We start from the raw sequence: 16464 nt of genomic DNA, 5'->3' as shown, positions 1-16464 counted from the left end.
AAAGATTTATCGAGAAATTTAAGTGATATTAATTTCGGATCATATTCGTAGTATTATATTATCAGTGGGTTTTAATTTTCCCGTTCACTGTTCATAAACATTTCACTGCGTGGTCAGCTACGTAACTAGACCCAAAGTCTTCAGAGGGGGCTCTAACCCCACCGTTTAAATAAACTGTTGTAAGCGCATAGCATTAATATCCGAAAGACTCTGATCAGTTTTAGGACCAAGCCCCATCTAGGTAGGCTCTCGCGTATAATTTCGGTATATGTATTTTAAACGTTTATTACGATCTCGACGCAGGGACGAAGCCGGTATAGCTCCACTGCTGGACGTCGAAGACATGGTGGTCATGAGGAAACCCGATTGGAAATGTGTGTTCACGTACGTGCAAACGTTCTACCGGCGGTTCCACAACTCTCCTCAAGCAGCCAAACCTTCGATCTAATATCGTCCGTTCTTCTAGTGTTCGCGTTTTTATCATTATATTATTTTTATACGGTTTTGTTTTACGAAAAATTAATATAAAAAACAAAAAAAAAAAACATCTCCCTCATGTAGGCAGGTGTGTTTTATTATATCATATTGTTATTAATGTTTGTACACTTTCGTACCGATCAAAACGCGGGCGCGATTGATTTTTGTTTTTAGTCGACTTCGTAATCGGTTTTAGTCTATCCACACTAAACGCTCTACATAATATATATATATATATATATATATCCTTTCCGCCCGTACACCGTTTGCTCCGGTTAAATGTTAAAAATGATGAATGAGGCCCATCATTACATTCTATTATTATATAGGTGATATTTATGTATAGATTTTATATTTTATTTTATTAGATACTCGTGTAACAACATTATAATTACTGTATCCGGTAGCTTTTTTGTCGAGCTGGCGTGCACGCGCGATAATACAACACAGCAATCCTTCCGATCCCTGAACCCGCGAAATGTCGTTCGTCGAGCTGACTGATCCCTCCGACGGTAGCTGCAACACTTCTCGTCGTGTAAACATACGGCTGCGCTTCTTGTAGTCGGATCCTGACCTGCCGATCGGCCCAATCGGAATCCGAAAAAAAAAATACACTACAGTGTATTTTTAGTGCATCACTCGAATGCATTTCTAACCGATGACGCGCGTCTTGCACATACGCCCCGTCTGATTATCCTGTCCCCCCCCTCATATAGCGGGTCTTCACCGGGTTGTAAACTATAACCACCGCGTCGTATTGCCGTTGTTATTATTTTTAAAACCGTTGTTGTACTCGTCAGCCGGCAATCACGCCGAGTAACATAGTAATACGTTTATTATTACTATAATATTTAGTTTATAATGAAATTTAAATTGTTAAATGATTAACAAGACTAATCTCTATGATGATAATAATAATAATAATAACAATACCTACATAGAACAACTACCTACTACATAATTTCCTAACATACGAGAAGTAATATTTTCGAATGAGATGTGTAGTAATACACCATCTCGTCCATGGCGTATACATTATACACATAAATAATTAACAAACTTATATCTTGTCCATGTGTTAATCCACATATGTGCACGTTATTATTATTATTATTATGAATTTTGACAAGGTAATGTCATGGTACAGGGTATGGATAATGCCTAATAAAATATACAATTATATATAAATTATTATATTATTTTCTAATATTCTATAATTTTATTATTATACATTTTTTGTTTATAGTTCATCGATGATTAATAATACCATTTGGATACCTACTTATTTTTTTTTACTTATATAAAAAGAATATTAATAAACATGTTTTAGCATTAAATACATGATTTTAACTGTGTGTTTTTATTTTATCTTTCCACTATTATGGTTCTAAATTATTTAGTCTCTTTTCAGTAGAAATTCAAATTTGCAGACCACACTCATTTGACACAAAAGAATGATTTTTGGCAAAAAAGTAAAAACCAACAATAAATTGTCACAGAAAAATTTATTTAAAATAATTTTCTATATGAACCAATAGATTATTGTTCGATTATTAAAAAATTAATTTTTAATTTTCTGTTAAGAAAAGTAGGTATGCTATTATGAAGATAATTATTAAGCTATCCACTCAATTGTTTATATAATTAAAAAAACATTCAAACAATTAATATCTACATTTTACAGTTGTAAAATATTTTAACACACGCTGAAAAAAATTATTTACAAAAATGAATAGTAAAATTATTTTTACTATACTTAAATATTGTTAACTGCATATAAATATTTTTTTAATACTCCAATTGGCGGAGAATTAGTGATTTTAATAGTCTTGCCTCACAGGTCACGTTGTTCAGTTCTTTTTTATTGGTTGGATCTTCTTCATCTGGCATTGTTGCGACTTCTTTACCATGAACTAAAATAAACGATAGAAACATAAATAAATAAATAACAAAGATAGGCAATTATTTTTACTATCTTTAATATTAACATTGAATATAAACTATAGTATTTTTATAACCAATGATAATACACTTAAAATATATATTTTACTTACATTCACACTGATTAAGAAATACCAGGCATTCATTGTAAAAGGAATCTCTCATGACGATAATGTGTTTTGTCATATTTTCAATTAAAGATAACATACATCGTTTAGCATAAAACCTGAAATATTAATGTTCGTAGATTTTGAGCAATGACATTTTTAATATTTTTATTCAAGTAATGAAAATAAAGAAAAATACTTAAAAGAATAATTTACTAACCATGTATCCATTCCCAACTTTTTGTTGTACGGTTCTAAACTTTTAATTACTCGTGAAATTCCAAATTCATAATTTCCTTTTGAACAGTATAAGGTTCTAAAAACACAATATCTTTCATTTATGTCATTGAAATATCAAACTATAATTATTTTACCCAATAACTAGATTGACTATACATAGATGAAAAACTTTTTTTTCAGGTTCCTGATAGTATAATCGTTCTTCCTCTTTTTCAATTTTTCTCATCAGTTCTTCAGCTTCTTCATTTTGCGCTGTCATTATATGGGACACGCATAGGTTGGCCAACACAATGGCGTTCACTGATAAGATCTAAATAATGTCCATCAAATTATTTTAAAAGCATAAAAAAAATTAACAAAAATTGTGAAATAAATAACTTGATAATATTTACATTATTGTAATTTTTTTTCACAATTGGTTCATAAAATGCAATTGCTTCTTTAAATTTTTCTTGCATGAATAAGACATGAGCCACATGTAAACGCCATGTATCATTTTCATTACAGAATTCAACAGACTTATAAAATATAGTTTCTGCTTGGGCGTAATTCTCCAGATCCCAGTAAATTTTTGCTTGGGCCATTGTAACAGGAATAAATCTACAAAATTGTTTAAAAATGTATTCTTAATAAGTTGTTTAAATATTATGTAAATGAGAATACTTTTCAAGAGTGTTTTCATAGTCGAGTAAAGCTCTCTTAGTTCTTTTATCATCTCTGGCTTCTCTTGATTCCTGTACAGATCGAGTGACTTTACGCAAAGAATCTGCTAATTTATTTGCCATGTTGTCCAATTTACGGTATGCATCATCAGGTGATGTTTGTTGCGCAATAACAGCATCCACAAATTCACGAATGTACTAGAAATAATACCACACAATAACAAACTACTTAATATCAGAATCTATTTATTTTTCATACGTTGGAAAGATATTTATCCTTGACTGGTGAATACGTCGATATGACATCAGAAGCTAAATCATGGTATCCATGTTTACAATACAAAATTAAAAGGTTTTGAAGGGTCTCTTGTGGATAAGTAGATTGTTGCATGAGAAATTGTAATTTATGAAATCCTTGAGTAGGTGACATGTCCATGGAACACAACGCCTGATTGTGCAATGTCACTGAGTCCAATTCTTCTTCCCATCTTGGCGGCATATCAGTTAATGCTTCTCTTGCACTGTCAACTGGAAAAAAATCACCATTATCAATAATTGCAATAACATTTATTTATATAATTAATTTATATTTATTGATTTACTGTCATTCTTTTCAAATTGTATAGCTGCTTTCAAATTGAATGCTTCAACTAGAGCCGATTCATGCAGTGTCAGAGTGTTACCAACACTCCGAACTTCAATTCCTTCTGTTGTCATACCAATGCCAAGTTCCGGATGTTCTCTTATACCTCTTTCAATAATATCGCCTTCAAAAAATTAAAAATTAACAACTCAGATGATTAATAACAGTAGTTGAGCAAAAACTTTGTTAAATAACAACCAATGTGTTTCAGTGCTGATGTGTAATCCTTTAACTTGTAATAACATAATGCAACACTATACGACAAATGAGGTCTATAGCCAAGCATTGTTTGAGCATTTAAAAATTTTTGTAATGCTTCTTCATATCGATCTTCCTGAAATAATTATTCAGAATCAGTTGCTTACATTAGTATTATATTCAACACACCTTGTAAAGAAGGCATCCATAATTGATATCTATATCAGGATCATCCTTGGGTCCAGTATTGGTTTCCAATAAAGATCTAGCACCAGCTATGTCCTCCATGCCATATCTAATTGCAGCAGTTAGTTTCCGAACCTAATTGTTAAAAGGCGAAAAATACAACGTAATGAACAATTAATACTCATACTGTAAATACCTGGTTTTCATAACCGCTCTTGGTAATTCCATTTGCTGCTCTCAAAGCGTCCTCATATCGTCCAGCAGAGTAAAGTGATTGAGCGTGATGTAGTTTATAATCAGTTTCTTGTGGCCATAATGCTGCTAGTTGTTCATATATAGTTGATGCGTTTTGAAAGTCATCTGTATAATAGTAGCAGTAGGCCAACAAAGATAAGCCAGGCCTTGTCTAAATGTATTAAAATTAATACATTTAAATAAAGATAAGAATACATAATATTTAATTTTCAATTATAAGAAGTTTACGTTTCTTTTTCTATCCGACATATTTGTGATGATTTTGATAACATCATTGTATTGTTTATCTTTGATCTAAATTATAATAATCATTAAATACAATATATTCATACTAAGAAATTGGGATTAAATAATCAACAATTTTATTGATTAACAAAATATTTTTATTTTTTAGTATTACCAATGAATAAACTACTGAAGTGTAGTTACCATCAACAATTTTTGACATTTTAGTAAATGTTTTTATATAAATTAATTATAATTAATTATAACAATAAACTGAATAAAAATAAAACAATAAATATGCAATCTTTAACACATATTTGAAAACATTAGACAGTGTAAAAAGAGTACATGGTTAAGTTTCCATGGAAACCACGTCATAACATTATTGTAACATTTGTAACAATATAGTATTATCACCAGACCAGTTCACAATAGCTTATCTAAAATAACATCCATTTTAGCAGTCTTATTAGTATCATAATATGAAAATATAAAACTGATAAAATTAAATTCTAATTGTTCAAGCCGATTTTGTACTAAGAGTATCGGCATCACGCATCATAGTTATGTTTAAATCAGGGTCGCTACGAGTCATATCCATTTCTATGATATCTTCTAGTATTTGTGTATTAAGGCATGCCTCTTTAATGTCAACCTATAAGACAAATATTGCACAAGAGATTAATTAAAACAAAATTGTTAAAGAAAAATAAATAAAAAATAAAGATTTAGTAGTTTATACTAACATTGCTATTAGCAAACATTGGTGTTGGTCCTAAAGGAGGCACATCAATAAGTGGTGAGGGTTTATTTTCTTTGTTATCATTCCAAGATTGCTTTTTACGCAGTTGTGGTCTCATCGGACTAGTTGCCATATCTTGACAGCTTACACCATTAATGATTTGATGATTTTTTATTAGAGACTAAAAGTAAAATTATATTTTTACATAAATGAAATATAAATAAGATTATTAAATTATGTTTGATTGCTACATACCGTTTTATGAAAATCAATTAATTTGCAAGCTCTTCCTAATATATAAATAAGGTTGACAATTTTCAATGTAACTAGACAAGTAAAGGTGAATAGTAATAAAACCATGCAAGCCAGTCGTCCATCAAAAGATACACATCTACTTAGAACTTTAATCATAACTACTCCCAATGGAATTGGAATAAAACCCATTCGTCTAGCAACCAAATCTGAATGGTCAGTGAAGGCCTGGAAGTACAAATTATCATTAATGAAACCAACCAATGTTTCAACAGTAATTTTTTACTTTTTTGTGACGTGATTGTGCAGTGTCATAAGCAAAGCTCAATACATAATCGCTGTATACTGACAAGTTAATTTCATTAAATCTAGTAATAAATGCATGTTTTGTCCAATCAATTAGCATTTCTGATAACATAACGTACATACAGTCCAGTATCAATTCCCAAAATGACTCTGAAATAAAATACATTATTAATAAAAAAATTGAAAAAAATAATTTAAGAAGAAAAGGTCATAGTCCAAAAAAACTTGGTACGTTTAATTTTTTAATTTATTATAAAATTTATTTCTTCAAACTAAACCTTTTTTTTAAAAAAAAATGTACTAATAAAATGCTAACCACTATTCCATTGATATTCTTTCATAGTTTGCACGACGACAATTAACAGCAATATAAATAGATGAAATCGTTCACGAACATCACTACATGATAACTGGAACAAGTTTGTTTTATCAAACTTTTTGAATACACTTCCTTTTAGTTCTACAAACTGTTAAAAAATAATTTCAATTTAAACTCCATTAAATAATATACGACTTATGAATCCTTACATTGTTGGACATCATGATTGCGAGCAATGCTTTATGACTAGAGTTTATAGCAACATTTAATGTTGTGGCCTGGCATAATACAAGTATGCTATGTAAAACTGATATTCTGAGTTAAGAAATATTTAAAATTTGTTCTAAATTAAAAGTATTCTAAATATTTAATTGAAATACTCAAAATAATAAAAGGATACAGACATAAAATACTGCAATTATGAAATGTGGTAAAACACCAAAATGTTCACGTCGACTATGTTTTGGTTCAGTTGCGGTCCAAAATAAAGCATCTAAAATATCTTGGCCAAATGATGAAAACAGCCGATCTCCAACCTATAATAAAAAAATGTATAAACATTATAAATATACCATAAATGAAATATTCATATATATCACCTCTAACATGTTAAAGAATATGTACAATTTAATAACTGACTGGCTCTTAATTACATGATACATCATTGATGTATCCCAAGGCATTAGCAACAGTGAACATGTTATTAATACGGCCATCTTAAGTAAGTCACATGCTTCTGCAGCAGATAACCGATTATGTTTTTGTTTTTTCCTAAAAAATTAACATTTAATTTAACATGTTAGTTATATTTGATTGCATAGTACTAACCTGAATTTTGATATAGATCGACAAATTAATGCTTTTAGTGCAACTAATGCTCTTAGTGGTAGGAATGTATAAACAAATAGGAATGAATCAGCACACTTAAATTGCAAGATAATATAATTATATAATAATGTTATGAAAATATTTTCAAATAATATTGTACACATTATGTACTTATATATATATATATATATATGTAATTATAGTTAAATACTAGTGAACTTTCATACCTGACAAAAGCCATAGAACATGAATTGTTCTACCTCTAAAGGTATTTTCATAAAAGTATATACTTTTTCTCTTCTATCAGAAAATTCTTTTTCATCATTTTCCAGCGAATAGCCACGTGTAAACTCTACACGTATGAAATCCCATAGAGATCCTATGAAAAGAAAAAATAATTGCATTAGAAAGTTACTCAAAATAAAAGCTAAAGCTTTTATTTTAAATGGAATCAATTAATGATTAATGTATGCCTAAAATTATAATTTTTAGTTACAAAAATAATTTATTCACTTCAAATCTCTAAGACAATAATAAAGTATCTAAAATGGTAATAACTTCTACTGTTCACTGCAATGATATTATTTAGTGAAATTATATTATTAGGTAAATTATATTAACAAAATATTTTTTTATTCAAGAAAAAATAAACCTATTTAAATTTGAATTAATATAATATGATAAATTATGGAACTTATACGGATATCAAAGTATTACCATGATTTAATTAATTAATAACAATTTAAGTGATAAATCAAATAAAAACATATTGTTAATTCTAAATTATAGGTAAGAAATCATATTACATTGTTAAAAATACTACTATATTTTAATGTGTTATAGAAAACAATTGATAAAATTGGTAAATAAAATATATAGGATATGCCTTATAAGCTATTATGTCCAGCTATTATGAGTCAAGAGGTAATGCAGCTTTACTCGCACAATTTATTTATAGATGGAGACTCTGCTGGTTGAAGGTATTCAAAAGATATTTGTAGACAATAAAGTTAAGTAAAATATTAGATGACTTTATTGAATAAGCTAAGTGAATATTAATTATATTATGTATACAATTAATGTCTTATGAACAACTCGAACAACTAAAACAAGGAAACATATGTTTCGAGATTCTGTGTGTTGTCATAGGTAACTACCATCCGTGATACGAATAAACCAAATATAAAGGATAGGAGTTTGCATAAATGTAACCTGGACAGGTTTAATACAATATTAAAGATCAACTGATGAAATATTAAACGAGCAGTGGGTGCACACAAGTAACAACAGATATTCTCATAAAACAATAAATGGTTCAAAAGGTTCTCAACGGGAAACGGTTTACATTCGCCACACCGAGTCGGCTCCGTTCTTGGCTTTTACATCTTAAATTATTTTTGAATCTGTGCTTCGTCTTCGAATCATCGAGACGTAAACAGTTTGAACATACCCGAGGTCTTTTTGGTGGCACTGTTACCCTTACTCATCTCGGAGAAGTGTTCCCTGATCAGGCGGAAGTTACCGAGCACAACTGGACGTGATCAGAACACTGGTTTGGCGGTTGACCATAGTCGAGAAAAAAACTGCGACCAATAACAACTATCGACGATCGATTGCGACATCTGTGACGGCGCACGGCTGTCAAACGGGACAAGGAACGGTATCACACGAAACACATTTGAAATGCAAATCAGATGAAAACGAACGGGAACAATTGCAATCGATAAACAATCGACATCGGTTCGCGGTGAACCGCAACCGGAGCGGTTCGCGGGCGATTGCCGGTCGTTATCGTGTTGGCGGACAGCCGCGTTCGCAATCGCGCGGACCGTCGTCGGTATTGCAATTGCCGCTTGAGGATCGAGACATTTCGGCACAACGAAGACGTTCCGTACGGGGGCACAGGGCGAACGTAGGGCGATGCGAACACACGCGAACGGTACGCGCGGCCCACGCGTGATAACACCGGTGTTATCACATGGGACGGCGGCGCGGTGTTATCGGTCCACGAAAAATGGACCACGAGACGAATCCACCGTGCGGCGGCACAACACCGCGCACGCAGCGCCCAACGTTTCGATGTCTCCGCGGAACGACGGTGTCGCGTTATCGGCAGGGTTCGCAGTTTTAAACATTTGATTTAAACGTGTTCCGGTACAGATTGTTTGAAAAATGTTTTTTTACATTGTATGTTTTTTTTTTTTATTGTTTTTTAATGTTTTTTAATAAATTCTTTTAAAACATAAAAAAAAGAGTACCACATATTATTATTCAAATTTCATTTTTTTCGGTCTTGTAAATAAGTAATAACAACAAACTATATGAATTGATATTGATGGTAAATTATAATTCAAATTTTTAAAAAACGTCGATTTTATTGAATGTCCCGTTTTGCACTCATCAAAACCCTTCGGTCTGGAGACGACAGACAAACATGTAACTACGAGCAATTGTTAACATTCAAACTAACTAAAGTACTTGAAGTACCTACTTGATTACTAATTTAAATTACATTTATACGTCTGTGAGGTACTGATTACTATTGTGTAGTGTTGATTACATAGATTCCCTCGAATCCCAAACTATGACCAGCTTCGAAAATAAATATTGTGACATACATACATACATACGTGCCATTTCCTATTGCCCATTAAAAGTAAATTATAACAATTCTTTCCTTATTTTAAAATGTTTAAATGTTTAAAACATGTATAAAACAATTGAAAAAGAAAAGAAAAATTATTTTGTTTAAATAAAAAAAAAAAAAACAATTGAAATGAATTAAAAATGGTTTTTTTTTTTGTTTGAAATGTAAAAACTATTTTTTTCGCGAATTTCGGTTATCGGTGTCGCGGATGTCGCAGCGCTGCCAACGGAAACTGTGAAGGCCGACGGTGTTGCGCGCGCACACGTACTCGACTTGATCCGTACCCGTCGTGGTCGTTTCTTGTTGGACGAAAAGAAAATATGCGTTTTCCGACCGAGCCTACTCTACATACGCTCCCCCCCCCTAGGCAGTGGCGTAACCAGGATATTTGAACGGGGGGAGGGTTAAACACTTTTGGGAAGGTTGGGTGAGAAATTCTTTAAGAGTTCACCCACTATTCCGCCCCACCGCCAAAGTTTAAAATGTTTTTCCAGCATTTTAAAATAGTTATAATAATACCTATTCATTAAAATATGATTAATAATAATAAATTAACGGTAGTCGCATGCGGTAGTATCGCTACGACATGACATGGTACATAAAACTGAAGTGATTATAAAATGTAAGTGTTGGACGAAAGTTGCCTCAACTTTCACGATATCTACCAAAAAGATACACTTATATATTTATCAATGACGAACACCCGTTCCTCGTCAACATTTAGTTACCGCCAAAGTTTTGAAATATTTAAACACCAATTAGTAGTAGGTATACTAGTTTAGTACATACACATAAACACAACTCGTAAGGGGGGAGGGGCTATAGCCCGCTTAGCCCCCTCCCTCTTGGTTACACCACTGCACCCAGGCATATTTTAACCCTTACTGAACGACAAACACGTTTGGTACCATAGACGGACCTACGGATGTGCCGGGTGCAGGCGCGGATCCAGAATAGATTTACGGGGGGGCCATCAAATAATATCAATTAATTATCAGGGTTTATTATGTTACATTATTTTGACACTAGCATAAAAATGATTGAAATTAAATTTAATGATAATGTTTTATTATATTTAATATTGTAATAATAGAAATAGTCAATGTAGTATGTGTGATTACGACGATAAGATAACGTGAACGATCTACGCCGTCGTTAGCCAACGCCGATGCGATTATAAAAAAATAGAAATTACAGAACTATAAATAGAATCGACCGAAACCAACATGAATTTTACAAATCATTATAATCTAATAAAGAAAATATGTTATAAGAATAATTTTAAATATTGTTTTAATATATTATATAGTATGTATACATATAATTTTTTCCCCGACCTTTTTTTTTAAAAAATTTGGGGGGGCCATTGCTCCCATAGCCCCCCCTTGTATCCGCACCTGGCCGGGTGTGCCTTGGCACACCCTAATGCGAATGATGCGAATAAAAAAATTGAATAATAACAATTAAGAATATACATACACATTAATTAAATTTTAGTTTTTTGTAAGTAATACTGCAAGTGTTCAGAATAAGTCTGAAATAATAATAACAAGTATTTTTTACCAATCGTTATTTTACATTATTAACGAAGCTTTTATTTTTAGAATTTAAATCATTACACGGTCCATACGTACTTGTTTATTATTATTATTAAATTATATTCAATGTTACTGTCGTCGACATGAAAATCTCGCTCTAAAGCGTACCATACACATAACGATCGGTTTGTCGATTTGCTGACAAATTGAAGTTTGACAGATAAATTGATAGGTGTGTGGTAATGTTCGTCTACCAATCGATGATTGACAAATCGAAGAGGGGTACCAAATCATGCGAACCAATGCGTATAGAAAGCTCGTGCTACGGTTACCGCTTCTTGATCTTCCAATGGAATTACCTCAGGCCATCGAGTAAATCTATCGATACACGTGAGGCAATAGCGAAATCCTTCAGAATAAGGCATAATGATTAGATCTAAATGAACATGTTCAAATCTTTGAGACGGTAAAGAAAATGAACCAAGAGGTGCTGTGACATGGCGCGTGATTTTGGCTCGTTGACATTCTACACACGCCCTCGCCCAATGTCTGCAATCTGCGTCAATTGCTGGCCACACAAATCGCTGTTTAACAAGCTTCGTCGTGGCCTTGACACCTGGATGTGCAAGGCGATGTATATTATTGAAAACTTTACGTCGGAATGGCTTTGTGACAAAAGGCCTGGCGGTTGAAGTTGATACGTCACAGAACACTAAGACATTTGTACCTGGTAATTGAACTTGCTTGAGTTGTAGTCCAATGTTTTCTTTTTCGTATTTTTTTAATTCATCGTCTCCCTGTTGTGATATCGCTAATGCAGTGTAGTCTATTGTTTCTGACAAAGCGTCAACGCGAGATAAGGTATTAGCCACGATATTCTGCTTACCTGGAACATACCTAATATCCGTGGTGAATTGTGAGATAAAGTCCTGGTGTCTGAATTGTTGTGGTGTGCATTTATCCGATTTCTGCTGAAATGCAAAAGTGATGGGTTTGTGATCAGTGAATATAAACAAATCGCGTCCTTCCACCATATACTGAAAATGCTTGACAGCAAGGTAGATCGCGAGAAGTTCCCGATCGTAGGCTCCGTATTTCGTCTCGGTTGCTGTGAGCTTCTTGGAAAAGAAGGCAAGAAGTTGCCACTCATTATTGATGAACTGTTGGAGAGTTGCGCCAACTGTGGTGTTTGAAGCATCACTTACAATAGCCAGTCGAGCGTTGTTGCATGGATGTGCGAGAAGCGTGGCTGTGGCGAGTTTTTCCTTTCATTTTTCAAAAGCCGAAATAGCCTCTGGTGTCCAGTTAATAGGTAACTTACCTTTTAAATTGGGTACCAAAAGATCACTTAGTGGTGCTTGTGCATCTGAAGCTCCAGATATAAAACGACGATAGAAGTTTATCATACCCAAGAACTGTCGTAGACCCTTAGCGGACGATGGTCTCTTGTAGCTCAAAATGTCAGTGACTCTGTCGGGTAGAAGACGTGTTCCTTCTCTAGAAATCATGTAGCTTAAAAACTTTACTTCTGACTGTCCAAAAACGCATTTTTTTGGATTGACAACCAGAGAGTATTCACGTAGACGCTCAAAAATGATCTGTAAATATTTGATGTGCTCTTCCTCAGAAACAGATGCCACCAATATGTCGTCAATGTAGCTGTAACAGAAATCAAGTCCAAAAAGTACTTCATCAATAAATTGTTGAAATGATTGTGCTGCATTTCGAAGCCCAAAAGACATAAAGAGGAATTCGTAAAGTCCAAATGGTGTCACAATTGCGGTTTTAGGAATATCTTCTTCAGCTACAGGAATTTGATTATATGCTCGGACTAGGTCGATTGTTGAAAAAATCGTTTTACCGTGGAGAAAATGTGCAAAGTCCTGAATATGACGAACCTGGTACCGATCTGGAATAGTCCGAGCATTTAGAGCACGGTAATCCCCACAAGGACGCCAAGCGTCCGTTGTGTTCTTTGATACCAAGTGTAATGGTGATGCCCAAGGTCCCTGGGACGGTCGAATAATACCTAATTGGATCATAGCTTCAAACTCCTTTTTTTGCTGCTTTGAGCTTATCAGGTGCTAAGCGTCGTGGTTTACAAGATACTAGGGGTCCTGATATCGTTTGAATAGTGTTTGGTGCTGTACCTAATGTCTTTAGGCGCTCCATATGATCGAGTGATCTCGGGAAATTTCCGTAGTAAACAGTCCGTATTTCGTTTCTCCCACGACAATCTTTATGGATGGTATGGAGGATTCAGCAGCGTGACCATGAGCGGTGAGTCATGTAACACCGTCTAAAAGACATTGATTACGCATGTCTACCAATAGATTGTAATGACTCAAGAAGTCCATACCAATGATGGGTTTGGATACTTCCGCGATCACAAATCTCCAAGTGAAATCTTGACGAAGTCCGAAGTTGAGGCTGAGCGTGATAGTACCGTAGGTGTTAATAGGCGTGCCATTGGCTGCTGATAGGACGTAATCGGATTTTACTCGACGGTCTGGAACAGCACTACGTGGATAAACACATAGGTCGGCATCCGTGTCGATGAGAAATTGAGTTTGAGAAGTTCGATCAGTAATGAATAGACGGCGCGGGGACGGTCTGGTCTCACTGGCCGTCATCAGTGATGACTCGTAACGTTTCCCGAATTATAGGTACAAGGTTCCTTGCATTTTCGCGATTGTGATGCATAACGCCAATGATACCAGCATAATCTATTTGCATCATGGAGAGTACGGCTCCGAAATCGAGATCTTGAGCGGTAAGTAATTGGTCTTGAGTCCGGATTACGCGAGGGACGAGTATTGATCGCTGCCACTTCACTTCTCAACGTCACAATTTCCTGATTTATACTCAAGGTAAGCTGAGAAATTTTAAGATTCAACATGGCTTCAAGAGTGTCACTTCTCGATGTCTCTGCTATTTGAGGTAGCAAAGGACCAGATGCATCCGCGATGTTGTTTGCATGGACAGCGAGTTCTTCAAGCTTACTATCTTTAACTAATGCTAACGCCACTTGTATACTTTTTGGTAGGCGGCCCATCCAAAGTGTCTTTAATAATGTTCCCAGAACGGAAGAGTCAGCCAGGTTTTGGAGTTGGAGTAAAAATTGTGACGGCCATTTGTTTACAGTCACCAATATCAACGTGCTCCAGAAGTTGATGTGTTTTTTCCTCTTGGGAGGCACTAAGACGTTTTATTAATTCATCTTTAATTTTGACATACTTACTGTCCGAGGGCGGCGTCATAATTATGTCTTTGACTTCAACTGCATACTTCGGCGGTAATTCTTCAACCACATACCCGAATTTCGTGCTGTCAGCTGTGACTCCCGCGCTGGCGAAACTACCTTCGACCATAGCAAACCAAAGTTCGGGATCTGACGAAATGAAATCCGGTATTTTGACGGCCACTCGAGCAATCGTTGCGTCTGTCTCTGCCATCACGTCGAGGTCACCAATTTGTGAGATTTAAGTAATAAAAATCACTCACAATTTAATTTAATTAAAATAGACACTATATTATATAAATATGTATGTACAAATATCGATACGCGTTACAATTGCGGAGGAATTGCAGAATATATCGTGGAGTGTAATTCACGGTGTGTCGCGGATTGTATTCACGGACTGATTGAATGAGCGTCTGACCAGCCGGTATATATATATCGGCGTCGATTGTCTAGAACATTCTCGAAATTACCTTAACGAGATAATCATCGCATATTCTAGAATATGGGATTTCCCCTTATTCACTGACAATATTGTAAGCAACTTGGATGATTCGCGGTGTGTTGTTTACGTCACCACAGATGTATCTAATTTGTTGTATTCAATAAAGTGTTGTTTATTCTAGAATAATTTATTTTATCGACATAAAAAAAAACTTCAAATTTTTTATTTTCGATCGAGAGCCTAATTATTTAGCGTTTTACTAACATTTTTAAGGATTTAAGATAAATTTTTCTTTTTGTACCAGTGTATTTTACCAGATTCATAGGGTTATTTTTGATGATACAGTGCCCACAGCGTTTTAGAACTAGATACACCTCTGCATAAATGCAAATAACGATTGAAATTTATTTCAGTGATTTTTTTTTTAGACCATATTTTTTCCTTCACAACTCCGAATAAGCAAATTGTTAACATCGTAATTATATGATATTATTTATTTTTTCAAATGTCAGCTAAAAATATTTGTTGAGGAAGGGAGAAGGGCAATTTTTTGAGGAGTTTAATCCCCAAGCCCAAGTTTATTTAAATCTTTTCAAACTAATACTAACACTCCATTTATTTTACGCAGGTGTTGAGGCGGTACGCGTGTGTCTATAATGGAGACGATGTATTGTCAACGGCATAGCTCAGGTTGAATGTCAACTTTACTCAATGTACCTTTGTAGCACATAAGTCATTATTCCTCCCAGTGGCGAATTTGAATTTTTTTTTTTTTGGTGGTTGAAAAATATTTTCCCTCGATAATGAAAATTATTGATTTTTAATACATATTTTTCCTGATTTGGGGGGGGTTAACCCCCCCCACCACGTGGATCTGTCACTGATTTTTCCTAATATGTGCTGTATTCAATTTAGTTATAGTACACTATTTATTAATTTTATAGTGGATTCTACTGTCCGATTGGACTTGAGAAATATGTTCACATATTGCTCATGTGCAAAAAGTCCATGCGTCATAATATTATGTAATTTAGTAAAGTTGCCCTCATAATACTGAACTTATTATATTTCTGCATGCACAACTAATGTTAACATGACCTATTATGAATAAATTATTGAAAATTACAATATTATCAGTGTTTTGTCTAAGGTTTTTTGTAATATTTGAGTTAACTGTATCTTAATTATGTGTTTTTCAAATTATATTTATAA

At 33.8% G+C, this 16464-nt stretch overlaps 3 protein-coding genes across 8 annotated transcripts in view; 1 reads left to right on the top strand and 2 right to left on the bottom strand.

Moving 5' to 3' along the window:
• Positions 1-1758, top strand: part of LOC112679599 (calponin homology domain-containing protein DDB_G0272472-like) — a 50620-nt gene extending 48862 nt beyond the window's left edge. For all 6 annotated transcript variants that reach the window (XM_025549469.1, XM_025549472.1, XM_025549471.1 and 3 more), the window contains one exon: positions 304-1758. In XM_025549469.1, the coding sequence (XP_025405254.1) occupies positions 304-448 (145 nt within the window). In that variant the 3' untranslated portion in view covers positions 449-1758. The remainder of the gene's footprint in view (positions 1-303) is intronic.
• A 442-nt stretch (positions 1759-2200) lies between these two features.
• LOC112679560 (tetratricopeptide repeat protein 30A) lies at positions 2201-5157 on the bottom strand. Its single transcript, XM_025549413.1, has 13 exons — positions 5110-5157; positions 4938-5003; positions 4651-4860; positions 4458-4589; positions 4269-4404; positions 4030-4194; positions 3687-3955; positions 3429-3625; positions 3158-3365; positions 2900-3075; positions 2746-2841; positions 2532-2644; positions 2201-2390 (listed from the first exon to the last, which is right to left on the bottom strand). Exons 1-13 carry the CDS (start codon positions 5155-5157, stop codon positions 2266-2268), a joined length of 1941 nt encoding a protein of 646 aa, XP_025405198.1. The 3' UTR covers positions 2201-2265.
• Positions 5158-5454: 297 nt separating this feature from the next.
• On the bottom strand, positions 5455-8868 carry LOC112679561 (protein TAPT1 homolog). Its single transcript, XM_025549414.1, has 11 exons — positions 8832-8868; positions 7609-7760; positions 7382-7476; positions 7153-7324; positions 6954-7089; positions 6763-6860; positions 6551-6701; positions 6215-6384; positions 5932-6156; positions 5681-5857; positions 5455-5589 (listed from the first exon to the last, which is right to left on the bottom strand). Exons 1-11 carry the CDS (start codon positions 8866-8868, stop codon positions 5455-5457), a joined length of 1548 nt encoding a protein of 515 aa, XP_025405199.1.
• Between the last annotated feature and the right edge of the window lie 7596 nt (positions 8869-16464).

The sequence above is a fragment of the Sipha flava genome, unplaced genomic scaffold (genome assembly GCF_003268045.1).
Source record: "Sipha flava isolate LNK unplaced genomic scaffold, YSA_version1 164_pilon_pilon, whole genome shotgun sequence".
NCBI classification, from domain to species: Eukaryota; Metazoa; Arthropoda; class Insecta; order Hemiptera; family Aphididae; genus Sipha; species Sipha flava.
This window is presented reverse-complemented; position numbering and strand designations above follow the sequence as displayed.

What these genes read in the sequence shown, in the direction of transcription:
- LOC112679560 (XM_025549413.1), bottom strand. Translation starts at nt 5,157, where the DNA reads ATGTCAAAAATTGTTGATGGTAACTACACTTCAGTAGTTTATTCATTG. An exon ending in TATGAAAACACTCTTGAAAA is followed by an intron (nt 3,366 to 3,428) that starts GTATTCTCATTT and finishes ACAATTTTGTAG; the next exon opens with ATTTATTCCTGTTACAATGG. An exon ending in ATTTCTTAATCAGTGTGAAT is followed by an intron (nt 2,391 to 2,531) that starts GTAAGTAAAATA and finishes CGTTTATTTTAG; the next exon opens with TTCATGGTAAAGAAGTCGCA.
- LOC112679561 (XM_025549414.1), bottom strand. Translation starts at nt 8,868, where the DNA reads ATGAGTAAGGGTAACAGTGCCACCAAAAAGACCTCGG. An exon ending in AATTGCAGTATTTTATGTCT is followed by an intron (nt 6,861 to 6,953) that starts GTATCCTTTTAT and finishes TCAGAATATCAG; the next exon opens with TTTTACATAGCATACTTGTA. An exon ending in AGAATATCAATGGAATAGTG is followed by an intron (nt 6,385 to 6,550) that starts GTTAGCATTTTA and finishes ATTTTATTTCAG; the next exon opens with AGTCATTTTGGGAATTGATA.